This window comes from Gadus morhua, chromosome 17 (assembly GCF_902167405.1).
Source record: "Gadus morhua chromosome 17, gadMor3.0, whole genome shotgun sequence".
NCBI lineage: Eukaryota > Metazoa > Chordata > Actinopteri > Gadiformes > Gadidae > Gadus > Gadus morhua.
In genome coordinates this window covers 1,183,048-1,209,484 of record NC_044064.1, presented here as the reverse complement: position 1 = coordinate 1,209,484, position 26,437 = coordinate 1,183,048, and the positions used below count along the sequence as shown (strand labels likewise).

Here is a 26,437-nt window from a genome sequence, read left to right as displayed (position 1 = left end):
ATCTGTTGAAGTCAGAACTGTGGATGCAGAAGTCAATTGTCCATTAGTTGAAGTCAGAACTGTGGATGCAGAGGTCGCTGTTCCATCTGTTGAAGTCAGAACTGTGGATGCAGAAGTCGATGGCTCTGCTGTTGAAATTTGAACCGTAGTTTGAGAAGTCAGTGTGTCAGAAGTCACTATTCCATCTGTTGGAGTCAGAACTGTGGATGCAGAGGTCAATGGTCCATCTGGTGAAGTCAGAACTGTGGATGCAGAAGTCAATTGTCCATTAGTTGAAGTCAGAACTGTGGATGCAGAGGTCGCTGTTCCATCTGTTGAAGTCAGAACTGTGGATGCAGAAGTCGATGGCTCTGCAGTTGAAATTTGAACCGTAGTTTGAGAAGTCAGTGTGTCAGAAGTCACTATTCCATCTGTTGGAGTCAGAACTGTTGATGCAGCGGTCAATGGTCCATCTGGTGAAGTCAGAACTGTGGATGCAGAAGTAACTGTTCCATCTGTTGAAGTCAGAACTGTGGATGCAGAAGTCGATGGCTCTGCTGTTGAAGTTTGAACCGTAGTTTGAGAAGTCAGTGGGACAGATGTCAAAGGTCCATCTGTTGAAGTCAGAACTGTTGAAGCAGGAGTCAATGGTCCATTTGTTGAAGTCAGAACTGTGGATGCAGAAGTCGATGGCTCAGCTGTTGAAGTTTGAACCGTAGTTTTAGAAGTCAGTGGGCCAGATGTCAAAGGTACATCTGTTGAAGTCAGAACTGTGGATGCAGAAGTCAATTGTCCATTAGTTGAAGTCAGAACTGTGGATGCAGAGGTCGCTGTTCCATCTGTTGAAGTCAGAACTGTGGATGCAGAAGTCGATGGCTCTGCTGTTGAAATTTGAACCGTAGTTTGAGAAGTCAGTGTGTCAGAAGTCACTATTCCATCTGTTGGAGTCAGAACTGTGGATGCAGAGGTCAATGGTCCATCTGGTGAAGTCAGAACTGTGGATGCAGAAGTCAATTGTCCATTAGTTGAAGTCAGAACTGCGGATGCAGAGGTCGCTGTTCCATCTGTTGAAGTCAGAACTGTGGATGCAGAAGTCGATGGCTCTGATGTTGAAGTTTGAACCGTAGTTTGAGAAGTCAATGTGTCAGAAGTCACTATTCCATCTGTTGAAGTCAGAACTGTGGATGCAGAAGTTACTGTTCCATCTGGTGAAGTCAGAACTGTTGATGCAGGAGTCAATGGTCCATTTGTTGAAGTCAGAACTGTGGATGCAGAAGTCGATGGCTCTGCTGTTGAAGTTTGAACCGTAGTTTGAGAAGTCAGTGTGTCAGAAGTCACTATTCCATCTGTTGGAGTCAGAACTGTGGATGCAGAGGTCAATGGTCCATCTGGTGAAGTCAGAACTGTGGATGCAGAAGTCAATTGTCCATTAGTTGAAGTCAGAACTGTGGATGCAGAGGTCGCTGTTCCATCTGTTGAAGTCAGAACTGTGGATGCAGAAGTCGATGGCTCTGCTGTTGAAATTTGAACCGTAGTTTGAGAAGTCAGTGTGTCAGAAGTCACTATTCCATCTGTTGGAGTCAGAACTGTGGATGCAGCGGTCAATGGTCCATCTGGTGAAGTCAGAACTGTGGATGCAGAAGTTACTGTTCCATCTGTTGAAGTCAGAACTGTGGATGCAGAAGTCGATGGCTCTGCTGTTGAAGTTTGAACCGTAGTTTGAGAAGTCAGTGGGACAGATGTCAAAGGTCCATCTGTTGAAGTCAGAACTGTGGATGCAGAAGTTACTGTTCCATCTGGTGAAGTCAGAACTGTTGAAGCAGGAGTCAATGGTCCATTTGTTGAAGTCAGAACTGTGGATGCAGAGGTCGCTGTTCCATCTGTTGAAGTCAGAACTGTGGATACAGAAGTCGATGGCTCTGATGTTGAAGTTTGAACCGTAGTTTGAGAAGTCAATGTGTCAGAAGTCACTATTCCATCTGTTGAAGTCAGAACTGTGGATGCAGAAGTTACTGTTCCATCTGGTGAAGTCAGAACTGTTGATGCAGGAGTCAATGGTCCATTTGTTGAAGTCAGAACTGTGGATGCAGAAGTCGATGGCTCTGCTGTTGAAGTTTGAACCGTAGTTTTAGAAGTCAGTGGGCCAGATGTCAAAGGTACATCTGTTGAAGTCAGAACTGTGGATGCAGAAGTCGATGGCTCTGCTGTTGAAATTTGAACCGTAGTTTGAGAGGTCAGTGTGTCAGAAGTCACTATTCCATCTGTTGGAGTCAGAACTGTGGATGCAGAGGTCAATGGTCCATCTGGTGAAGTCAGAACTGTGGATGCAGAAGTCAATTGTCCATTAGTTGAAGTCAGAACTGTGGATGCAGAGGTCGCTGTTCCATCTGTTGAAGTCAGAACTGTGGATGCAGAAGTCGATGGCTCTGCTGTTGAAATTTGAACCGTAGTTTGAGAAGTCAGTGTGTCAGAAGTCACTATTCCATCTGTTGGAGTCAGAACTGTGGATGCAGAGGTCAATGGTCCATCTGGTGAAGTCAGAACTGTGGATGCAGAAGTCAATTGTCCATTAGTTGAAGTCAGAACTGTGGATGCAGAGGTCGCTGTTCCATCTGTTGAAGTCAGAACTGTGGATGCAGAAGTCGATGGCTCTGCAGTTGAAATTTGAACCGTAGTTTGAGAAGTCAGTGTGTCAGAAGTCACTATTCCATCTGTTGGAGTCAGAACTGTTGATGCAGCGGTCAATGGTCCATCTGGTGAAGTCAGAACTGTGGATGCAGAAGTTACTGTTCCATCTGTTGAAGTCAGAACTGTGGATGCAGAAGTCGATGGCTCTGCTGTTGAAGTTTGAACCGTAGTTTGAGAAGTCAGTGGGACAGATGTCAAAGGTCCATCTGTTGAAGTCAGAACTGTGGATGCAGAAGTTACTGTTCCATCTGGTGAAGTCAGAACTGTTGAAGCAGGAGTCAATGGTCCATTTGTTGAAGTCAGAACTGTGGATGCAGAAGTCGATGGCTCAGCTGTTGAAGTTTGAACCGTAGTTTTAGAAGTCAGTGGGCCAGATGTCAAAGGTACATCTGTTGAAGTCAGAACTGTGGATGCAGAAGTCAATTGTCCATTAGTTGAAGTCAGAACTGTGGATGCAGAGGTCGCTGTTCCATCTGTTGAAGTCAGAACTGTGGATGCAGAAGTCGATGGCTCTGCTGTTGAAATTTGAACCGTAGTTTGAGAAGTCAGTGTGTCAGAAGTCACTATTCCATCTGTTGGAGTCAGAACTGTGGATGCAGAGGTCAATGGTCCATCTGGTGAAGTCAGAACTGTGGATGCAGAAGTCAATTGTCCATTAGTTGAAGTCAGAACTGCGGATGCAGAGGTCGCTGTTCCATCTGTTGAAGTCAGAACTGTGGATGCAGAAGTCGATGGCTCTGATGTTGAAGTTTGAACCGTAGTTTGAGAAGTCAATGTGTCAGAAGTCACTATTCCATCTGTTGAAGTCAGAACTGTGGATGCAGAAGTCACTGTTCCATCTGGTGAAGTCAGAACTGTTGATGCAGGAGTCAATGGTCCATTTGTTGAAGTCAGAACTGTGGATGCAGAAGTCGATGGCTCTGCTGTTGAAATTTGAACCGTAGTTTGAGAAGTCAGTGTGTCAGAAGTCACTATTCCATCTGTTGGAGTCAGAACTGTGGATGCAGAGGTCAATGGTCCATCTGGTGAAGTCAGAACTGTGGATGCAGAAGTCAATTGTCCATTAGTTGAAGTCAGAACTGTGGATGCAGAGGTCGCTGTTCCATCTGTTGAAGTCAGAACTGTGGATGCAGAAGTCGATGGCTCTGCTGTTGAAATTTGAACCGTAGTTTGAGAAGTCAGTGTGTCAGAAGTCACTATTCCATCTGTTGGAGTCAGAACTGTGGATGCAGCGGTCAATGGTCCATCTGGTGAAGTCAGAACTGTGGATGCAGAAGTTACTGTTCCATCTGTTGAAGTCAGAACTGTGGATGCAGAAGTCGATGGCTCTGCTGTTGAAGTTTGAACCGTAGTTTGAGAAGTCAGTGGGACAGATGTCAAAGGTCCATCTGTTGAAGTCAGAACTGTGGATGCAGAAGTTACTGTTCCATCTGGTGAAGTCAGAACTGTTGATGCAGGAGTCAATGGTCCATTTGTTGAAGTCAGAACTGTGGATGCAGAAGTCGATGGCTCTGCTGTTGAAGTTTGAACCGTAGTTTTAGAAGTCAGTGGGCCAGATGTCAAAGGTACATCTGTTGAAGTCAGAACTGTGGATGCAGAAGTCGATGGCTCTGCTGTTGAAATTTGAACCGTAGTTTGAGAGGTCAGTGTGTCAGAAGTCACTATTCCATCTGTTGGAGTCAGAACTGTGGATGCAGAGGTCAATGGTCCATCTGGTGAAGTCAGAACTGTGGATGCAGAAGTCAATTGTCCATTAGTTGAAGTCAGAACTGTGGATGCAGAGGTCGCTGTTCCATCTGTTGAAGTCAGAACTGTGGATGCAGAAGTCGATGGCTCTGCTGTTGAAATTTGAACCGTAGTTTGAGAAGTCAGTGTGTCAGAAGTCACTATTCCATCTGTTGGAGTCAGAACTGTGGATGCAGAGGTCAATGGTCCATCTGGTGAAGTCAGAACTGTGGATGCAGAAGTTACTGTTCCATCTGTTGAAGTCAGAACTGTGGATGCAGAAGTCGATGGCTCTGCTGTTGAAGTTTGAACCGTACTATGAGAAGTCAGTGGGTCAGATGTCAAAGGTCCATCTGTTGAAGTCAGAACTGTGGCTGCTGAGGTCAATGGTCCATTAGTTGAAGTCAGAACTGTGGATGCAGAAGTCAATTGTCCATTCGTTGAAGTCATAACAGTGGATGCAGAAGTCACTGTTCCATCCGTTGAGGTCAGAACTGTGGATGCAGAAGTCAATGGATCTGCTGTTGAAGTTTGAACCGTAGTTTGAGAAGTCAATGGGTCCGAAGTCAGCGTTCCATCTGTTGAAGTCAGAACTGTGGATGCAGAGGTCAATGGTCCATTAGTTGAAGTCAGAACTGTGGATGCAGAGGTCACTGTTCCATCTGTTGAAGTCAGAACTTTGGATGCAGAAGTCGATGGCTCTGCTGTTGAAGTTTGAACCGAAGTTTGAGAAGTCAGTGTGTCAGAAGTCACTATTCCTTCTGTTGGAGTCAGAACTGTGGATGCAGAGGTCAATGGTCCATCTGGTGAAGTCAGAACTGTGGATGCAGAAGTTACTGTTCCATCTGTTGAGGTCAGAACTGTTGATGCAGAAGTCAATAGCCCATCTGTTGAAGTCAGAACTGTGGATGCAGAAGTTACTGTTCCATTTGTTGAAGTCAGAACTGTGGATGCAGAAGTCGATGGCTCAGCTGTTGAAGTTTGAACCGTAGTTTTAGAAGTCAGTGGGCCAGATGTCAAAGGTACATCTGTTGAAGTCAGAACTGTGGATGCAGAAGTCAATTGTCCATTAGTTGAAGTCAGAACTGTGGATGCAGAGGTCGCTGTTCCATCTGTTGAAGTCAGAACTGTGGATGCAGAAGTCGATGGCTCTGCTGTTGAAATTTGAACCGTAGTTTGGGAAGTCAGTGTGTCAGAAGTCACTATTCCATCTGTTGGAGTCAGAACTGTGGATGCAGAGGTCAATGGTCCATCTGGTGAAGTCAGAACTGTGGATGCAGAAGTCAATTGTCCATTAGTTGAAGTCAGAACTGTGGATGCAGAGGTCGCTGTTCCATCTGTTGAAGTCAGAACTGTGGATGCAGAAGTCGATGGCTCTGCTGTTGAAATTTGAACCGTAGTTTGAGAAGTCAGTGTGTCAGAAGTCACTATTCCATCTGTTGGAGTCAGAACTGTGGATGCAGAGGTCAATGTTCCATCTGTTGAAGTCAGAACTGTGGATGCAGAAGTCAATGGATCTGCTGTTGAAGTTTGAACCGTAGTTTGAGAAGTCAGTGGGTCCGAAGTCAACGTCCCATCTGTTGAAGTCAGAACTGTGGATGCAGAAGTCAATTGTCCATTCGTTGAAGTCAGAACTGTGGCTGCAGAGGTCACTGTTCCACTTGTTGAAGTCAGAACTGTGGATGCAGAAGTCGATGGCTCTGCTGTTGAAGTTTGAACCGTAGTTCGAGAAGTCAGTGTGTCAGAAGTCACTATTCCATCTGTTGGAGTCAGAACTGTGGATGCAGAGGTCAATGGTCCATCTGTTGAAGTCAGAACTGTGGATGCAGAGGTCAATGGTCCATCTGTTGAAGTCAGAACTGTGGATGCAGAAGTTGCTGTTCCATCTGGTGAAGTCAGAACTGTTGATGCAGAAGTCAATGGTCCATTTGTTGAAGTCAGAACTGTGGATGCAGAAGTCGAGGGCTCTGCTGTTGAAGTTTGAACCGTAGTTTTAGAAGTCAGTGGGCCAGATGTCAAAGGTACATCTGTTGAAGTCAGAACTGTGGATGCAGAAGTCAATTGTCCATTAGTTGAAGTCAGAACTGTGGATGCAGAGGTCGCTGTTCCATCTGTTGAAGTCAGAACTGTGGATGCAGAAGTCGATGGCTCTGCTGTTGAAATTTGAACCGTAGTTTGAGAAGTCAGTGTGTCAGAAGTCACTATTCCATCTGTCGGAGTCAGAACTGTGGATGCAGAGGTCAATGGTCCATCTGGTGAAGTCAGAACTGTGGATGCAGAAGTTACTGTTCCATCTGTTGAAGTCAGAACTGTGGATGCAGAGGTCAATGGTCCATCTGTTGGAGTCAGTACTGTGGATGCAGATGTTAATGTTCCATCTGTTGAAGTCAGAACTGTGGATGCAGAAGTCAATGGTCCATCTGTTGACGTCAGAACTGTGGATGCAGAAGTCAATTGTCCATTCGTTGAAGTCAGAACTGTGGATGCAGAAGTCGATGGCTCTGCTGTTGAAGTTTGAACCGTACTTTGAGTAGTCAGTGGGTCAGATGTCAAAGGTCCATCTGTTGAAGTCAGAACTGTGGATGCAGAAGTCAATTGTCCATTCGTTGAAGTCATAACAGTGGATGCAAAAGTCACTGTTCCATCCGTTGAAGTCAGAACTGTGGATGCAGAAGTCAATGGATCTGCTGTTGAAGTTTGAACCGTAGTTTGAGAAGTCAGTGTGTCAGAAGTCACTATTCCATCTGTTGGAGTCAGAACTGTGGATGCAGAGGTCAATGGTCCATCTGGTGAAGTCAGAACTGTGGATGCAGAAGTCGATGGCTCTGCTGTTGAAGTTTGAACCGTACTTTGAGAAGTCAGTGGGTCAGATGTCAAAGGTCCATCTGTTGAAGTCAGAACTGTGGATGCAGAAGTCAATGGTCCATCTGTTGAAGTCAGAACTGTGGATGCAGAAGTCAATTGTCCATTCGTGGAAGTCATAACAGTGGATGCAGAAGTCACTGTTCCATCCGTTGAAGTCAGAACTGTGGATGCAGAAGTCAATGGATCTGCTGTTGAAGTTTGAACCGTAGTTTGAGAAGTCAGTGGGTCCGAAGTCAACGTTCCACCTGTTGAAGTCAGAACTGTGGATGCAGAAGTCAATTGTCCATTCGTTGAAGTCAGAACTGTGGCTGCTGAGGTCACTGTTCCACCTGTTGAAGTCAGAACTGTGGATGCAGAAGTCGATGGCTCTGCTGTTGAAGTTTGAACCGTAGTTTGAGAAGTCAGTGTTTCAGAAGTCACTATTCCATCTGTTGAAGTCAGAACTGTGGATGCAGAGGTCAATGGTCCATCTGTTGAAGTCAGAACTGTGGATGCAGAAGTTGCTGTTCCATCTGGTGAAGTCAGAGCTGTTAATGCAGAAGTCAATGGTCCATTTGTTGAAGTCAGAACTGTGGATGCAGAAGTCGATGGCTCTGCTGTTGAAGTTTGAACCGTAGTTTTAGAAGTCAGTGGGCCAGATGTCAAAGTTACATCTGTTGAAGTCAGAACTGTGGATGCAGAAGTCAATTGTCCATTAGCTGAAGTCAGAACTGTGGATGCAGAAGTCGATGGCTCTGCTGTTGATATTTGAACCGTAGTTTGAGAAGTCAGTGTCTCAGAAGTCACTATTCCATCTGTTGGAGTCAGAACTGTGGATGCAGAGGTCAATGGTCCATCTGGTGAAGTCAGAACTGTGGATGCAGAAGTCAATGGTCCATCTGTTGAAGTCAGAACTGTGGATGCAGAAGTCAATGGTCCATCTGTTGACGTCAGAACTGTGGATGCAGAAGTCAATGGTCCATCTGTTGAAGTCAGAACTGTGGATGCAGAAGTCAATGGTCCATCTGTTGAAGTCAGAACTGTGGATGCAGAAGTCAATGGTCCATCTGTTGAAGTCAGAACTGTGGATGCAGAAGTCGATGGCTCTGCTGTTGAAGTTTGAACCGTACTTTGAGTAGTCAGTGGGTCAGATGTCAAAGGTCCATCTGTTGAAGTCAGAACTGTGGATGCAGAGGTCAATGGTCCATCTGTTGGAATCGGAACTGTGGATGCAGATGTTACTGTTCCATCCGTTGAAGTCAGAACTGTGGATGCAGAAGTCAATTGATCATTCGTTGAAGTCAGAACTGTGGATGCAGAGGTCACTGTTCCACCTGTCGAAGTCAGAACTGTGGATGCAGAAACCGATGGCTCTGCTGTTGAAGTTTGAACCGTAGTTTGAGAAGTCAGTGTGTCAGAAGTCACTATTCCTTCTGTTGGAGTCGGAACTGTGGATGCAGAGGTCAATGGTCCATCTGGTGAAGTCAGAACTGTGGATGCAGAAGTTACTGTTCCATCTGTTGAAGTCAGAACTGTTGATGCAGAAGTCAGTAGCCCATCTGTTGAAGTCAGAACTGTGGATGCAGAAGTTACTGTTCCATCTGGTGAAGTCAGAACTGTTGATGCAGGAGTCAATGGTCCATTTGTTGAAGTCAGAACTGTGGATGCAGAAGTCGATGGCTCAGCTGTTGAAGTTTGAACCGTAGTTTTAGAAGTCAGTGGGCCAGATGTCAAAGGTACATCTGTTGAAGTCAGAACTGTGGATGCAGGAGTCAATTGTCCATTAGTTGAAGTCAGAACTGTGGATGCAGAGGTCGCTGTTCCATCTGTTGAAGTCAGAACTGTGGATGCAGAAGTCGATGGCTCTGCTGTTGAAATTTGAACCGTAGTTTGAGAAGTCAGTGTGTCAGAAGTCACTATTCCATCTGTTGGAGTCAGAACTGTGGATGCAGAGGTCAATGGTCCATCTGGTGAAGTCAGAACTGTGGATGCAGAAGTCAATTGTCCATTAGTTGAAGTCAAAACTGTGGATGCAGAGGTCGCTGTTCCATCTGTTGAAGTCAGAACTGTGGATGCAGAAGTCGATGGCTCTGCTGTTGAAGTTTGAACCGTAGTTTGAGAAGTCAGTGTGTCAGAAGTCACTATTCCATCTGTTGAAGTCAGAACTGTGGATGCAGAACTTACTGTTCCATCTGGTGAAGTCAGAACTGTTGATGCAGGAGTCAATGGTCCATTTGTCGAAGTCAGAACTGTGGATGCAGAAGTCGATGGCTCTGCTGTTGAAGTTTGAACCGTAGTTTTAGAAGTCAGTGGGCCAGATGTCAAAGGTACATCTGTTGAAGTCAGAACTGTGGATGCAGAAGTCAATTGTCCATTAGTTGAAGTCAGAACTGTGGATGCAGAGGTCGCTGTTCCATCTGTTGAAGTCAGAACTGTGGATGCAGAAGTCGATGGCTCTGCTGTAGAAATTTGAACCGAAGTTTGAGAAGTCAGTGTGTCAGAAGTCACTATTCCATCTGTTGGAGTCAGAACTGTGGATGCAGAGGTCAATGGTCCATCTGGTGAAGTCAGAACTGTGGATGCAGAAGTCAATTGTCCATTAGTTGAAGTCAGAACTGTGGATGCAGAGGTCGCTGTTCCATCTGTTGAAGTCAGAACTGTGGATGCAGAAGTCGATGGCTCTGCTGTTGAAATTTGAACCGTAGTTTGAGAAGTCAGTGTGTCAGAAGTCACTATTCCATCTGTTGGAGTCAGAACTGTGGATGCAGAGGTCAATGGTCCATCTGGTGAAGTCAGAACTGTGGATGCAGAAGTTACTGTTCCATCTGTTGAAGTCAGAACTGTGGATGCAGAAGTCGATGGCTCTGCTGTTGAAGTTTGAACCGTACTTTGAGAAGTCAGTGGGTCAGATGTCAAAGGTCCATCTGTTGAAGTCAGAACTGTGGCTGCTGAGGTCAATGGTACATTAGTTGAAGTCAGAACTGTGGATGCAGAAGTCAATTGTCCAATCGTTGAAGTCATAACAGTGGATGCAGAAGTCACTGTTCCATCCGTTGAGGTCAGAACTGTGGATGCAGAAGTCAATGGATCTGCTGCTGAAGTTTGAACCGTAGTTTGAGAAGTCAGTGGGTCCAAAGTCAACGTTCCATCTGTTGAAGTCAGAACTGTGGATGCAGAAGTCAATTGTCCATTCGTTGAAGTCAGAACTGTGGCTGCAGAGGTCATTGTTCCACCTGTTGAAGTCAGAACTGTGGATGCAGAAGTCGATGGCTCTGCTGTTGAAGTTTGAACCGTAGTTTGAGAAGTCAGTGTGTCAGAAGTCACTATTCCATCTGTTGAAGTCAGAACTGTGGATGCAGAGGTCAATGGTCCATCTGTTGAAGTCAGAACTGTGGATGCAGAAGTTGCTGTTCCATCTGGTGAAGTCAGAACTGTTGATGCAGAAGTCAATGGTCCATTTGTTGAAGTCAGAACTGTGGATGCAGAGGTCAATGGTCCATCTGGTGAAGTCAGAACTGTGGATGCAGAAGTTACTGTTCCATCTGTTGAAGTCAGAACTGTGGATGCAGAAGTCGATGGCTCTGCTGTTGAAGTTTGAACCGTACTTTGAGAAGTCAGTGGGTCAGATGTCAAAGGTCCATCTGTTGAAGTCAGAACTGTGGATGCAGAGGTCAAAGTTCCATCTGTTGGAGTCAGAACTGTGGATGCAGATGTTAATGTTCCATCTGTTGAAGTCAGAACTGTGGATGCAGAAGTCAATGGTCCATCTGTTGACGTCAGAACTGTGGATGCAGAAGTCAATTGTCCATTCGTTGAAGTCATAACAATGGATGCAGAAGTCACTGTTCCATCCGTTGAAGTCAGAATTGTGGATGCAGAAGTCAATGGATCTGCTGTTGAAGTTTGAACCGTAGTTTGAGAAGTCAGTGGGACCGAAGTCAATGTTCCATCTGTTGAAGTCAGAACTGTGGATGCAGAAGTCAGTTGTCCATTCGTTGAAGTCAGAACTGTGGCTGCAGAGGTCACTTTTCCACCTGTTGAAGTCAGAACTGTGGATGCAGAAGTCGATGGCTCTGCTGTTGAAGTTTGAACCGTAGTTTGAGAAGTCAGTGTGTCAGAAGTCACTATTCCATCTGTTGAAGTCAGAACTGTGGATGCAGAAGTCACTATTCCATCTGTTGGAGTCAGAACGGTGGATGCAGAAGTTAATGTTACATCTGTTGAAGTCAGAACTGTTGATGCAGAAGTCAATAGTGCATCTGTTGAAGTCAGAACTGTGGATGCAGAAGTCGATGGCTCTGCTGTTGAAGTTTGAACCGTACTTTGAGTAGTCAGTGTGTCAGATGTGAAAGGTCCATCTGTTGAAGTCAGAACTGTGGATGCAGAGGTCAATGGTCCATCTGTTGGAATCGGAACTGTGGATGCAGATGTTACTGTCCCATCCATTGTAGTCAGAACTGTGGATGCAGAAGTCAATTTATCATTCGTTGAAGTCAGAACTGTGGATGCAGAGGTCACTGTTCCACCTGTCGAAGTCAGAACTGTGGATGCAGAAGTCGATGGCTCTGCTGTTGAAGTTTGAACCGTAGTTTGCGAAGTCAGTGTGTCAGAAGTCACTATTCCTTCTGTTGAAGTCAGAACTGTGGATGCAGAGGTCAATGGTCCATCTGGTGAAGTCAGAACTGTGGATGCAGATGTTACTGTTCCATCTGTTGAAGTCAGAACTGTTGATGCAGAAGTCAATAGCCCATCTGTTGAAGTCAGAACTGTGGATGCAGAAGTTACTGTTCCATCTGGTGAAGTCAAAACTGTTGATGCAGGAGTCAATGGTCCATTTGTTGAAGTCAGAACTGTGGATGCAGAAGTCGATGGCTCAGCTGTTGAAGTTTGAACCGTAGTTTTAGAAGTCAGTGGGCCAGATGTCAAAGGTACATCTGTTGAAGTCAGAACTGTGGATGCAGAAGTCAATTGTCCATTAATTGAAGTCAGAACTGTGGATGCAGAGGTCGCTGTTCCATCTGTTGAAGTCAGAACTGTGGATGCAGAAGTCGATGGCTCTGCTGTTGAAATTTGAACTGTAGTTTGAGAAGTCAGTGTGTCAGAAGTCACTATTCCATCTGTTGGAGTCAGAACTGTGGATGCAGAGGTCAATGGTCCATCTGGTGAAGTCAGAACTATGGATGCAGAAGTCAATTGTCCATTAGTTGAAGTCAGAACTGTGGATGCAGAGGTCAATGGTCCATCTGGTGAAGTCAGAACTGTGGATGCAGAAGTTACTGTTCCATCTGTTGAAGTCAGAACTGTGGATGCAGAAGTCGATGGCTCTGCTGTTGAAGTTTGAACCGTACTTTGAGAAGTCAGTGGGTCAGATGTCAAAGGTCCATCTGTTGAAGTCAGAACTGTGGATGCAGAGGTCAATGGTCCATCTGTTGGAGTCAGAACTGTGGATGCAGATGTTAATGTTCCATCTGTTGAAGTCAGAACTGTGGATGCAGAAGTCAATGGTCCATCTGTTGACGTCAGAACTGTGGATGCAGAAGTCAATTGTCCATTCGTTGAAGTCATAACAGTGGATGCAGAAGTCACTGTTCCATCCGTTGAAGTCAGAATTGTGGATGCAGAAGTCAATGGATCTGCTGTTGAAGTTTGAACCGTAGTTTGAGAAGTCAGTGGGACCGAAGTCAACGTTCCATCTGTTGAAGTCAGAACTGTGGATGCAGAAGTCAATTGTCCATTCGTTGAAGTCAGAACTGTGGCTGCAGAGGTCACTGTTCCACCTGTTGAAGTCAGAACTGTGGATGCAGAAGCCGATGGCTCTGCTGTTGAAGTTTGAACCGTAGTTTGAGAAGTCAGTGTGTCAGAAGTCACTATTCCATCTGTTGAAGTCAGAACTGTGGATGCAGAAGTCACTATTCCATCTGTTGGAGTCAGAACGGTGGATGCAGAAGTTAATATTCCATCTGTTGAAGTCAGAACTGTTGATGCAGAAGTCAACAGTGCATCTGTTGAAGTCAGAACTGTGGATGCAGAAGTCGATGGCTCTGCTTTTGAAGTTTGAACCGTACTTTGAGTAGTCAGTGTGTCAGATGTGAAAGGTCCATCTGTTGAAGTCAGAACTGTGGATGCAGAGGTCAATGTTCCATCTGTTGGATTCGGAACTGTGGATGCAAATGTTATTGTTCCATCCATTGAAGTCAGAACTGTGGATGCAGAAGTCAATTTATCATTCGTTGAAGTCAGAACTGTGGATGCAGAGGTCACTGTTCCACCTGTCGAAGTCAGAACTGTGGATGCAGAAGTCGATGGCTCTGCTGTTGAAGTTTGAACCGTAGTTTGAGAAGTCAGTGTGTCAGAAGTCACTATTCCTTCTGTTGAAGTCAGAACTGTGGATGCAGAGGTCAATGGTCCATCTGGTGAAGTCAGAACTGTGGATGCAGATGTTACTGTTCCATCTGTTGAAGTCAGAACTGTTGATGCAGAAGTCAGTAGCCCATCTGTTGAAGTCAGAACTGTGGATGCAGAAGTTACTGTTCCATCTGGTGAAGTCAAAACTGTTGATACAGGAGTCAATGGTCCATTTGTTGAAGTCAGAACTGTGGATGCAGAAGTCGATGGCTCAGCTGTTGAAGTTTGAACCGTAGTTTTAGAAGTCAGTGGGCCAGATGTCAAAGGTACATCTGTTGAAGTCAGAACTATGGATGCAGAAGTCAATTGTCCATTAGTTGAAGTCAGAACTGTGGATGCAGAGGTCGCTGTTCCATCTGTTGAAGTCAGAACTGTGGATGCAGAAGTCGATGGCTCTGCTGTTGAAATTTGAACCGTAGTTTGAGAAGTCAGTGTGTCAGAAGTCACTATTCCATCTGTTGGAGTCAGAACTGTGGATGCAGAGGTCAATGGTCCATCTGGTGAAGTCAGAACTGTGGATGCAGAAGTCAATTGTCCATTAGTTGAAGTCAGAACTGTGGATGCAGAGGTCGCTGTTCCATCTGTTGAAGTCAGAACTGTGGATGCAGAAGTCAATGGCTCTGATGTTGAAGTTTGAACCGTAGTTTGAGAAGTCAATGTGTCAGAAGTCACTATTCCATTTGTTGAAGTCAGAACTGTGGATGCAGAAGTTACTGTTCCATCTGGTGAAGTCAGAACTGTTGATGCAGGAGTCAATGGTCCATTTGTTGAAGTCAGAACGGTGGATGCAGAAGTCGATGGCTCTGCTGTTGAAGTTTGAACCGTACTTTGAGAAGTCAGTGGGTCAGATGTCAAAGGTCCATCTGTTGAAGTCAGAACTGTGGCTGCTGAGGTCAATGGTCCATTAGTTGAAGTCAGAACTGTGGATGCAGAAGTCAATTGTCCATTCGTTGAAGTCATAACAGTGGATGCAGAAGTCACTGTTCCATCCGTTGAGGTCAGAACTGTGGATGCAGAAGTCAATGGATCTGCTGTTGAAGTTTGAACCGTAGTTTGAGAAGTCAGTGGGTCCGAAGTCAACGTTCCATCTGATGAAGTCAGAACTGTGGATGCAGAGGTCAATGGTCCATTAGTTGAAGTCAGAATTGTGGATGCAGAGGTCACTGTTCCATCTGTTGAAGTCAGAACTGTGGATCCAGAAGTCGATGGCTCTGCTGTTGAAGTTTGAACCGAAGTTTGAGAAGTCAGTGTGTCAGAAGTCACTATTCCTTCTGTTGGAGTCAGAACTGTGGATGCAGAGGTCAATGGTCCATCTGGTGAAGTCAGAACTGTGGATGCAGAAGTTACTGTTCCATCTGTTGAAGTCAGAACTGTTGATGCAGAAGTCAATAGCCCATCTGTTGAAGTCAGAACTGTGGATGCAGAAGTTACTGTTCCATCTGGTGAAGTCAGAACTGTTGATGCAGGATTCAATGGTCCATTTGTTGAAGTCAGAACTGTGGATGCAGAAGTCGATGGCTCAGCTGTTGAAGTTTGAACCGTAGTTTTAGCAGTCAGTGGGCCAGATGTCAAAGGTACATCTGTTGAAGTCAGAACTGTCGATGCAGAAGTCAAATGTCCATTAGTTGAAGTCAGAACTGTGGATGCAGTGGTCGCTGTTCCATCTGTTGAAGTCAGAACTGTGGATGCAGAAGTCGATTGCTCTGCTGTTGAAGTCAGAACTGTGGATGCAGAAGTTACTGTTACATTTGGTGAAGTCAGAACTGTTGATGCAGGAGTCAATGGTCCATTTGTTGAAGTCAGAACTGTGGATGCAGAAGTCGATGGCTCTGCTGTTGAAATTTGAACCGTAGTTTGAGAAGTCAGTGTGTCAGAAGTCACTATTCCATCTGTTGGAGTCAGAACTGTGGATGCAGAGGTCAATGGTCCATCTGGTGAAGTCAGAACTATGGATGCAGAAGTCAATTGTCCATTAGTTGAAGTCAGAACTGTGGATGCAGAGGTCGCTGTTCCATCTGTTGAAGTCAGAACTGTGGATGCAGAAGCCGATGGCTCTGCTGTTGAAATTTGAACCGTAGTTTGAGAAGTCAGTGTGTCAGAAGTCACTATTCCATCTGTTGGAGTCAGAACTGTGGATGCAGAGGTCAATGGTCCATCTGGTGAAGTCAGAACTGTGGATGCAGAAGTCAATTGTCCATTAGTTGAAGTCAGAACTGTGGATGCAGAGGTCGCTGTTCCATCTGTTGAAGTCAGAACTGTGGATGCAGAAGTCGATGGCTCTGCTGTTGAAATTTGAACCGTAGTTTGAGAAGTCAGTGTGTCAGAAGTCACCATTCCATCTGTTGGAGTCAGAACTGTGGATGCAGAGGTCAATGGTCCATCTGTTGGAGTCAGAACTGTGGATGCAGAGGTCAATCGTCCATCTGTTGAAGTCAGAACTGTGGATGCAGAAGTCAATGGATCTGCTGTTGAAGTTTGAACCGTAGTTTGAGAAGTCAGTGGGTCCGAAGTCAACGTTCCATCTGTTGAAGTCAGAACTGTGGATGCAGAGGTCACTGTTCCACCTGTTGAAGTCAGAACTGTGGATGCAGAAGTCGATGGCTCTGCTGTTGAAGTTTGAACCGTAGTTTGAGAAGTCAGTGTGTCAGAAGTCACTATTCCATCTGTTGAAGTCAGAACTGTGGATGCAGAGGTCAATGGTCCATCTGTTGAAGTCAGAACTGTGGATGCAGAAGTTGCTGTTCCATCTGGTGAAGTCAGAACTGTGGATGCAGAAGTCGATGGCTCTGCTGTTGAAATTTGAACCGTAGTTTGAGAAGTCAGTGTGTCAGAAGTCACTATTCCATCTGTTGGAGTCAGAACTGTGGATGCAGAGGTCAATGGTCCATCTGGTGAAGTCAGAACTGTGGATGCAGAAGTCAATGGTCCATTAGTTGAAGTCAGAACTGTGGATGCAAAGGTCGCTGTTCCATCTGTTGAAGTCAGAACTGTGGATGCAGAAGTTACTGTTCCATCTGTTGAAGTCAGAACTGTGGATGCAGAAGTCGATGGCTCTGCTGTTGAAGTTTGAACCGTACTTTGAGAAGTCAGTGGGTCAGATGTCAAAGGTCCATCTGTTGAAGTCAGAACTGTGGCTGCTGAGGTCAATGGTCCATTAGTTGAAGTCAGAACAGCGGATGCAGAAGTCACTGTTCCATCCGTTGAGGTCAGAACTGTGGATGCAGAAGTCAATGGATCTGCTGTTGAAGTTTGAACCGTAGTTTGAGAAGTCAGTGGGTCCGAAGTCAACGTTCCATCTGTTGAAGTCAGAACTGTGTATGCAGAGGTCAATGGTCCATTAGTTGAAGTCAGAACTGTGGATGCAGAGGTCACTGTTCCATCTGTTGAAGTCAGAACTGTGGATGCAGAAGTCGATGGCTCTGCTGTTGAAGTTTGAACCGTAGTTTGAGAAGTCAGTGGGTCCGAAGTCAACGTTCCATCTGTTGAAGTCAGAACTGTGGATGCAGAGGTCAATGGTCCATTAGTTGAAGTCAGAACTGTGGATGCAGAGGTCACTGTTCCATCTGTTGAAGTCAGAACTGTGGATGCAGAAGTCGATGGCTCTGCTGTTGAAGTTTGAACCGAAGTTTGAGAAGTCAGTGTGTCAGAAGTCACTATTCCTTCTGTTTGAGTCAGAACTGTGGATACAGAGGTCAATGGTCCATCTGGTGAAGTCAGAACTGTGGATGCAGAAGTTACTGTTCCATCTGTTGAAGTCAGAACTGTTGATGCAGAAGTCAATAGCCCATCTGTTGAAGTCAGAACTGTGGATGCAGAAGTTACTGTTCCATCTGGTGAAGTCAGAACTGTTGATGCAGGAGTCAATGGTCCATTTGTTGAAGTCAGAACTGTGGATGCAGAAGTCGATGGCTCAGCTGTTGAAGTTTGAACCGTAGTTTTAGAAGTCAGTGGGCCAGATGTCAAAGGTACATCTGTTGAAGTCAGAACTGTGGATGCAGAAGTCAATTGTCCATTAGTTGAAGTCAGAACTGTGGATGCAGAGGTCGCTGTTCCATCTGTTGAAGTCAGAACTGTGGATGCAGAAGTCGATGGCTCTGCTGTTGAAATTTGAACCGTAGTTTGAGAAGTCAGTGTGTCAGAAGTCACTATTCCATCTGTTGGAGTCAGAACTGTGGATGCAGAGGTCAATGGTCCATCTGGTGAAGTCAGAACTGTGGATGCAGAAGTCAATTGTCCATTCGTTGAAGTCAGAACTGTGGCTGCAGAGGTCACAATTCCACCTGTTGATGTCAGAACTGTGGATGCAGAAGTCGATGGCTCTGCTGTTGAAGTTTGAACCGTAGTTTGAGAAGTCAATGTGTCAGAAGTCACTATTCCATCTGTTGAAGTCAGAACTGTGGATGCAGAGGTCAATGGCCCATCTGTTGAAGTCAGAACTGTGGATGCAGAAGTTGCTGTTCCATCTGGTGAAGTCAGAACTGTTGATGCAGAAGTCAATGGTCCATTTGTTGAAGTCAGAACTGTGGATGCAGAAGTCGATGGCTCTGCTGTTGAAGTTTGAACCGTAGTTTTAGAAGTCAGTGGGCCAGATGTCAAAGGTACATCTGTTGAAGTCAGAACTGTTGATGCAGAAGTCAATTGTCCATTAGTTGAAGTCAGAACTGTGGATGCAGAGGTCGCTGTTCCATCTGTTGAAGTCAGAACTGTGGATGCAGAAGTCGATGGCTCTGCTGTTGAAATTTGAACCGTAGTTTGAGAAGTCAGTGTGTCAGAAGTCACTATTCCATCTGTTGGAGTCAGAACTGTGGATGCAGAGGTCAATGGTCCATCTGGTGAAGTCAGAACTGTGGATGCGGAAGTTACTGTTCCATCTGTTGAAGTCAGAACTGTGGATGCAGAAGTCGATGGCTCTGCTGTTGAAGTTTGAACCGTACTTTGAGAAGTCAGTGGGTCAGATGTCAAAGGTCCATCTGTTGAAGTCAGAACTGTGGATGCAGAGGTCAATGGTCCATTTGTTGGAGTCAGAACTGTGGATGCAGACGTTAATGTTCCATCTGTTGAAGTCAGAAATGTGGATGCAGAAGTCAATGGTCCATCTGTTGACGTCAGAACTGTGGATGCAGAAGTCAATTGTCCATTCGTTGAAGTCACAACAGTGGATGCAGAAGTCACTGTTCCATCCGTTGAAGTCAGAACTGTGGATGCAGAAGTCAATGGATCTGCTGTTGAAGTTTGAACCGTAGTTTGAGAAGTCAGTGGGTCCGAAGTCAACGTTCCATCTGTTGAAGTCAGAACTGTGGATGCAGAAGTTACTGCTCCATCTGCAGAAGTCAATGGTCCATCTGTTGAAGTCAGAACTGTGGATGCAGAAGTTGCTGTTCCATCTGGTGAAGTCAGAACTGTTGATGCAGAAGTCAATGGTCCATTTGTTGAAGTCAGAACTGTGGATGCAGAAGTCGATGGCTCTGCTGTTGAAGTTTGAACCGTAGTTTGAGAAGTCAGTGTGTCAGAAGTCACTATTCCATCTGTTGAAGTCAGAACTGTGGATGCAGAGGTCAATGGTCCATCTGTTGAAGTCAGAACTGTGGATGCAGAAGTTGCTGTTCCATCTGGTGAAGTCAGAACTGTTGATGCAGAAGTCAATGGTCCATTTGTTGAAATCAGAACTGTGGATGCAGAAGTCGATGACTCTGCTGTTGAAGTTTGAACCGTAGTTTTAGAAGTCAGTGGGCCAGATGTCAAAGGTACATCTGTTGAAGTCAGAACTGTGGATGCAGAAGTCAATTGTCCATTAGTTGAAGTCAGAACTGTGGATGCAGAGGTCGCTGTTCCATCTGTTGAAGTCAGAACTGTGGATGCAGAAGTCGATGGCTCTGCTGTTGAAATTTGAACCGTAGTTTGAGAAGTCAGTGTGTCAGAAGTCACTATTCCATCTGTTGGAGTCAGAACTGTGGATGCAGAGGTCAATGGTCCATCTGGAGAAGTCAGAACTGTGGATGCAGAAGTTACTGTTCCATCTGTTGAAGTCAGAGCTGTGGATGCAGAACTCGATGGCTCTGCTGTTGAAGTTTGAACCGTACTTTGAGAAGTCAGTGGGTCAGATGTCAAAGGTCCATCTGTTGAAGTCAGAACTGTGGATGCAGAGGTCAATGGTCCATCTGTTAGAGTCAGAACTGTGGATGCAGATGTTAATGTTCCATCTGTTGAAGTCAGAACTGTGGATGCAGAAGTCAATGGTCCATCTGTTGACGTCATAACTGTGGATGCAGAAGTCAATTGTCCATTCGTTGAAGTCATAACAGTGGATTCAGAAGTTGCTGTTCCATCTGGTGAAGTCAGAACTGTTGATGCAGAAGTCAATGGTCCATTTGTTGAAGTCAGAATTGTGGATGCAGAAGTCGATGGCACTGCTGTTGAAGTTTGAACCGTAGTTTTAGAAGTCAGTTGGCCAGATGTCAAAGGTACATCTGTTGAAGTCAGAACTGTGGATGCAGAAGTCAATTGTCCATTAGTTGAAGTCAGAACTGTGGATGCAGAAGTTGCTGTTCCATCTGGTGAAGTCAGAACTGTGGATGCAGAGGTCAATGGTCCATCTGGTGAAGTCAGAACTGTGGATGCAGAAGTTACTGTTCCATCTGTTGAAGTCAGAACTGTGGATGCAGAAGTCGATGGCTCTGCTGTGGAAGTTTGAACCGTACTTTGAGAAGTCAGTGGGTCAGATGTCAAAGGTCCATCTGTTGAAGTCAGAACTGTGGATCCAGAGGTCAATGGTCCATCTGTTGGAGTCGGAACTGTGGATGCAGATGTTAATGTTCCATCTGTTGAAGTCAGAACTGTGGATGCAGAAGTCAATGGTCCATCTGTTGACGTCGGAACTATGGATGCAGAAGTCAATTGTCCATTCGTTGAAGTCACAACAGTGGATGCAGAAGTCACTGTTCCATCCGTTGAAGTCAGAACTGTGGATGCAGAAGTCAATGGATCTGCTGTTGAAGTTTGAACCGTAGTTTGAGAAGTCAGTGGGTCTGAAGTCAACGTTCCATCTGTTGAAGTCAGAACTGTGGATGCAGAAGTTACTGCTCCATCTGTTGAAGTCAGAACTGTGGATGCAGAAGTCAATGGTCCATCTGTTGAAGTCAGAACTGTGGATGCAGAAGTTGCTGTTCCATCTGGTGAAGTCAGAACTGTTGATGCAGAAGTCAATAGTCCATTTGTTGAAGTCAGAACTGTGGATGCAGAAGTCGATGGCTCTGCTGTTGAAGTTTGAACCGTAGTTTTAGAAGTCAGTGGGCCAGATGTCAAAGGTACTCCTGTTGAAGTCAGAACTGTGGATGCAGAAGTCGATGGATCTGCTGTTGAAGTTTGAACCGTAGTTTGAGAAGTCAGTGTGGCAGAAGTCACTATTCCATCTGTTGGAGTCAGAACTGTGGATGCAGAGGTCAATGGTCCATCTGGTGAAGTCAGAACTGTGGATGTAGAAGTCAATGGTCCATCTGTTGAAGTCAGAACTGTGGATGCAGAAGTCAATTGTTCATTCGTTGAAGTCAGAACTGTGGATGCAGAGGTCACTGTTCCACCTGTCGAAGTCAGAACTGTGGATGCAGAAGTCGATGGCTCTGCTGTTGAAGTTTGAACCGTAGTTTGAGAAGTCAGTGTGTCAGAAGTCACTATTCCATCTGTTGAAGTCAGAACTGTGGATGCAGAAGTTACTGTTCCATCTGTTGAAGTCAGAACTGTTGATGCAGAAGTCAATGGTCCATCTGTTGAAGTCAGAACTGTGGATGCAGAAGTCAATTGTCCATTCGTTGAAGTCATAACAGTGGATGCAGAAGTCACTGTTCCATCCGTTGAAGTCAGAACTGTGGATGCAGAAGTCGATGGATCTGCTGTTGAAGTTTGAACCGTAGTTTGAGAAGTCAGTGTGGCAGAAGTCACTATTCCATCTGTTGGAGTCAGAACTGTGGATGCAGAGGTCAATGGTCCATCTGGTGAAGTCAGAACTGTGGATGTAGAAGTCAATGGTCCATCTGTTGAAGTCAGAACTGTGGATGCAGAAGTCAATTGTCCATTCGTTGAAGTCATAACAGTGGATGCAGAAGTCACTGTTCCATCCGTTGAAGTCAGAACTGTAGATGCAGAAGTCAATGGATCTGCTGTTGAAGTTTGAACCGTAGTTTGAGAAGTCAGTGGGTCTGAAGTCAACGTTCCATCTGTTGAAGTCAGAACTGTGGATGCAGAAGTCAATTGTCCATTCGTTGAAGTCAGAACTGTGGCTGCTGAGGTCACTGTTCCACTTGTTGACGTCAGAACTGTGGATGCAGAAGTCGATGGCTCTGCTGTTGAAGTTTGAACAGTAGTTTGAGAAGTCAGTGTGTCAGAAGTCACTATTCCATCTGTTGAAGTCAGAACTGTGGATGCAGAGGTCAATGGTCCATCTGGTGAAGTCAGAACTGTGGATGTAGAAGTTACTGTTCCATCTGTTGAAGTCAGAACTGTTGATGCAGAAGTCAATGGTCCATCTGTTGAAGTCAGAACTGTGGATGCAGAAGTCAATTGTCCATCTGTTGAAGTCAGAACTGTGGATGCAGAAGTCACTGTTCCATCCGTTGAAGTCAGAACTGTGGATGCAGAAGTTAATGGATCTGCTGTTGAAGTTTGAACCGTAGTTTGAGAAGTCAGTGTGTCAGAAGTCACTATTCCATTTGTTGGAGTCAGAACTGTGGATGCAGAGGTCAATGGTCCATCTGGTGAAGTCAGAACAGTGGATGCAGAAGTTACTGTTCCATCTGTTGAAGTCAGAACTGTGGATGCAGAAGTCGATGGCTCTGCTGTTGAAGTTTGAACCGTACTTTGAGAAGTCAGTGGGTCAGATGTCAAAGGTCCATCTGTTGAAGTCAGAACTGTGGATGCAGAAGTCAATTGTCCATTCGTTGAAGTCATAACAGTGGATGCAGAAGTCACTATTCCATCCGTTGAAGTCAGAACTGTGGATGCAGAAGTGAATGGATCTGCTGTTGAAGTTTGAACCGTAGTTTGAGAAGTCAGTGGGTCCGAAGTCAACGTTCCACCTGTTGAAGTCAGAACTGTGGATGCAGAAGTCAATTGTCCATTCGTTGAAGTCAGAACTGTGGCTGCTGAGGTCACTGTTCCACCTGTTGAAGTCAGAACTGTGGATGCAGAAGTCGATGGCTCTGCTGTTGAAGTTTGAACCGTAGTTTGAGAAGTCAGTGTTTCAGAAGTCACTATTCCATCTGTTGAAGTCAGAACTGTGGATGCAGAGGTCAATGGTCCATCTGTTGAAGTCAGAATTGTGGATGCAGAAGTTGCTGTTCCATCTGGTGAAGTCAGAACTGTTGATGCAGAAGTCAATGGTCCATTTGTTGAAGTCAGAACGGTGGATGCAGAAGTCGATGGCTCTGCTGTTGAAGTTTGAACCGTAGTTTTAGAAGTCAGTGGGCCAGATGTCAAAGTTACATCTGTTGAAGTCAGAACTGTGGATGCAGAAGTCAATCGTCCATTAGTTGAAGTCAGAACTGTGGATGCAGAGGTCGCTGTTCCATCTGTTGAAGTCAGAACTGTGGATGCAGAAGTCGATGGCTCTGCTGTTGAAATTTGAACCGTTGTTTGAGAAGTCAGTGTGTCAGAAGTCACTATTCCATCTGTTGGAGTCAGAACTGTGGATGCAGAGGTCAATGGTCCATCTGGTGAAGTCAGAACTGTGGATGCAGAAGTCGATGGCTCTGCTGTTGAAGTTTGAACCGTACTTTGAGAAGTCAGTGGGTCAGATGTCAAAGGTCCATCTGTTGAAGTCAGAACTGTGGATGCAGAAGTCAATGGTCCATCTGTTGAAGTCAGAACTGTGGATGCAGAAGTCAATGGTCCAACTGTTGAAGTCAGAACTGTGGATGCAGAAGTCAATGGTCCATCTGTTGACGTCAGAACTGTGGATGCAGAAGTCAATGGTCCATCTGTTGAAGTCAGAACTGTGGATGCAGAAGTCAATGGTCCATTTGTTGAAGTCAGAACTATGGATGCAGAAGTCAATTGTCCATTCGTTGAAGTCATAACAGTGGATGCAGAAGTCACTGTTCCATCCGTTGAAGTCAGAACTGTGGATGCAGAAGTCGATGGCTCTGCTGTTGAAGTTTGAACCGTACTTTGAGTAGTCAGTGGGTCAGATGTCAAAGGTCCATCTGTTGAAGTCAGAACTGTGGATGCAGAGGTCAATGGTCCATCTGTTGGAATCGGAACTGTGGATGCAGATGTTACTGTTCCATCCGTTGAAGTCAGAACTGTGGATGCAGAAGTCAATTGATCATTCGTTGAAGTCAGAACTGTGGATGCAGAGGTCACTGTTCCACCTGTCGAAGTCAGAGCTGTGGATGCAGAAGTCGATGGCTCTGCTGTTGAAGTTTGAACCGTAGTTTGAGAAGTCAGTGTGTCAGAAGTCACTATTCCATCTGTTGAAGTCAGAACTGTGGATGCAGAGGTCAATGGTCCATCTGGTGAAGTCAGAACTGTGGATGCAGAAGTTACTGTTCCATCTGTTGAAGTCAGAACTGTTGATGCAGAAGTCAATGGTCCATCTGTTGAAGTCAGAACTGTGGATGCAGAAGTCAATTGTCCATTCGTTGAAGTCATAACAGTGGATGCAGAAGTCACTGTTCCATCCGTGTAAGTCAGAACTGTGGATGCAGAAGTCAATGGATCTGCTGTTAAAGTTTGAACCGTAGTTTGAGAAGTCAGTGTGTCAGAAGTCACTATTCCATCTGTTGAAGTCAGAACTGTGGATGCAGAGGTCAATGGTCCATCTGTTGAAGTCGGAACTGTGGATGCAGAAGTTGCTGTTCCATCTGGTGAAGTCAGAACTGTTGATGCAGAAGTCAATGGTCCATTTGTTGAAGTCAGAACTGTGGATGCAGAAGACGATGGCTCTGCTGTTGAAGTTTGAACCGTAGTTTTAGAAGTCAGTGGGCCAGATGTCAAAGGTACTCCTGTTGAAGTCAGAACTGCGGATGCAGAGGTCAATGGTCCATCTGTTGAAGTCAGAACTGTGGATGAAGAAGTTATTGTCCCATCTGTTGAAGTCAGAACTGTTGATGCAGAAGTCGATTGTCCATCTGTTGGAGTCAGAACTGTGGATGCAGAAGTCGATGGCTCTGCTTTTGAAGTTTGAAAAGTCAGTGTGTCAGAAGTCACTATTCCATCTGTTGAAGTCATAGCTGTGGACGCAGAAGTCACTGTTCCTTCCGTTGAAGTCAGAACTATGGATGCAGAAGTCAATTGATCTGCTGTTGAAGTTTGAACCGTAGTTTGAGATGTCAGTGGGTCCGAAGTCAATGTTACATCTGTTGAAGTCAGAACTGTGGATGCAGCAGTCAATTGTCCATTTGTTGAAGTCATAACTGTGGATGCAGAATTCACTGTTCCATCCGTTGAAGTCAGAACTGTGGATGCAGAAGTCAATGGATCTGCTGTTGAAGTTTGAACCATAGTTTGAGAAGTCAGTGGATCAGATGTCAAAGGTCCATCTGTTGAAGTCAGAACAGTGGATGCAGAGGACAAAGGTCCATCTGTTGAAGTCAGAACTGTGGATGCAGATGTTATTGTTCCATCTTTTGAAGTCAGAACTGTAGATGCAGGAGTAAATGGTCCATCTGTTGAAGTCAGAACTGTGGATGCAGCAGTCGATGGCTCTGCTGTTGAAGTTTGAACCATAGTTTGAGAAGTCAGTGGGTCCGAAGTCAATATTCCATTTGTTGAAGTCAGAACTGTGGATGCAGAAGTCAATTGTCCATTCGTTGAAGTCAGAACTGTGGATGTAGAGGTCACTGTTCCATCTGTGGAAGTCAGAACTGTGGATGCAGAAGTCGATGGCTCTGCAGTTGAAGTTTGAACCGTAGTTTGAGAAGCCAGTGGGTCCGAAGTCAATGGTCCATTTGTTGAAGTCAGAACTGTGGATGCAGAATTCACTGTTCCATCTGTTGAAGTCAGAGCTGTTGATGCAGAAGTCGATGGCTCTGCTGTTGAAGTTTGAATCGTACTTTGAGAAGTCAGTGGGTCAGATGTCAAAGGTCCATCTGTTGAAGTCAGAACTGTGGATACAGAGGTCAATGGTCCATCGGTTGTAATCGGAACTGTGGATGCAGATGTTACTGTTCCATCTGTTGAAGTCAGAACTGTTGATGCAGAAGTTGATGGCTCTGCTGTTGAAGTTTGAACCATACTTTGAGAAGTCAGTGGGTCCGACGTCAATGTTCCATTCGTTGAAGTCAGAACTGTGGATGCAGAGGTCACTGTTCCACCTGTTGAAGTCAGAACTGTGGATGCAGAAGTCGATGGCTCTGCTGTTGAAGTTTGAACCGTAGTTTGAGAAGTCAGTGTGTCAGAAGTCACTATTCCATCTGTTGAAGTCAGAACTGCGGATGCAGAGGTCAATGGTCCATCTGTTGAAGTCAGAACTGTGGATGAAGAAGTTATTGTCCCATCTGTTGAAGTCAGAACTGTTGATGCAGAAGTCGATTGTCCATCTGTTGGAGTCAGAACTGTGGATGCAGAAGTCGATGGCTCTGCTTTTGAAGTTTGAAAAGTCAGTGTGTCAGAAGTCACTATTCCATCTGTTGAAGTCATAGCTGTGGACGCAGAAGTCACTGTTCCTTCCGTTGAAGTCAGAACTATGGATGCAGAAGTCAATTGATCTGCTGTTGAAGTTTGAACCGTAGTTTGAGATGTCAGTGGGTCCGAAGTCAATGTTACATCTGTTGAAGTCAGAACTGTGGATGCAGCAGTCAATTGT

The 26,437-nt window shown here is 45.3% G+C and overlaps 1 protein-coding gene across 1 annotated transcript; it reads left to right on the top strand.

The window, feature by feature from the left end:
- Positions 1 to 12,244: 12,244 nt before the first annotated feature.
- Positions 12,245 to 25,810, top strand: LOC115529911 (protein AHNAK2-like; the record flags this gene model as incomplete). The annotated part of the gene is made up of 8 exons (XM_030339058.1): positions 12,245 to 12,298; positions 13,229 to 13,273; positions 14,978 to 15,046; positions 15,872 to 15,925; positions 16,622 to 16,684; positions 17,195 to 17,248; positions 21,398 to 21,532; positions 25,754 to 25,810. Coding segments are annotated over 8 exons (531 nt in total), but the record flags the coding sequence as incomplete, so codon positions are not given.
- Positions 25,811 to 26,437: the final 627 nt, after the last annotated feature.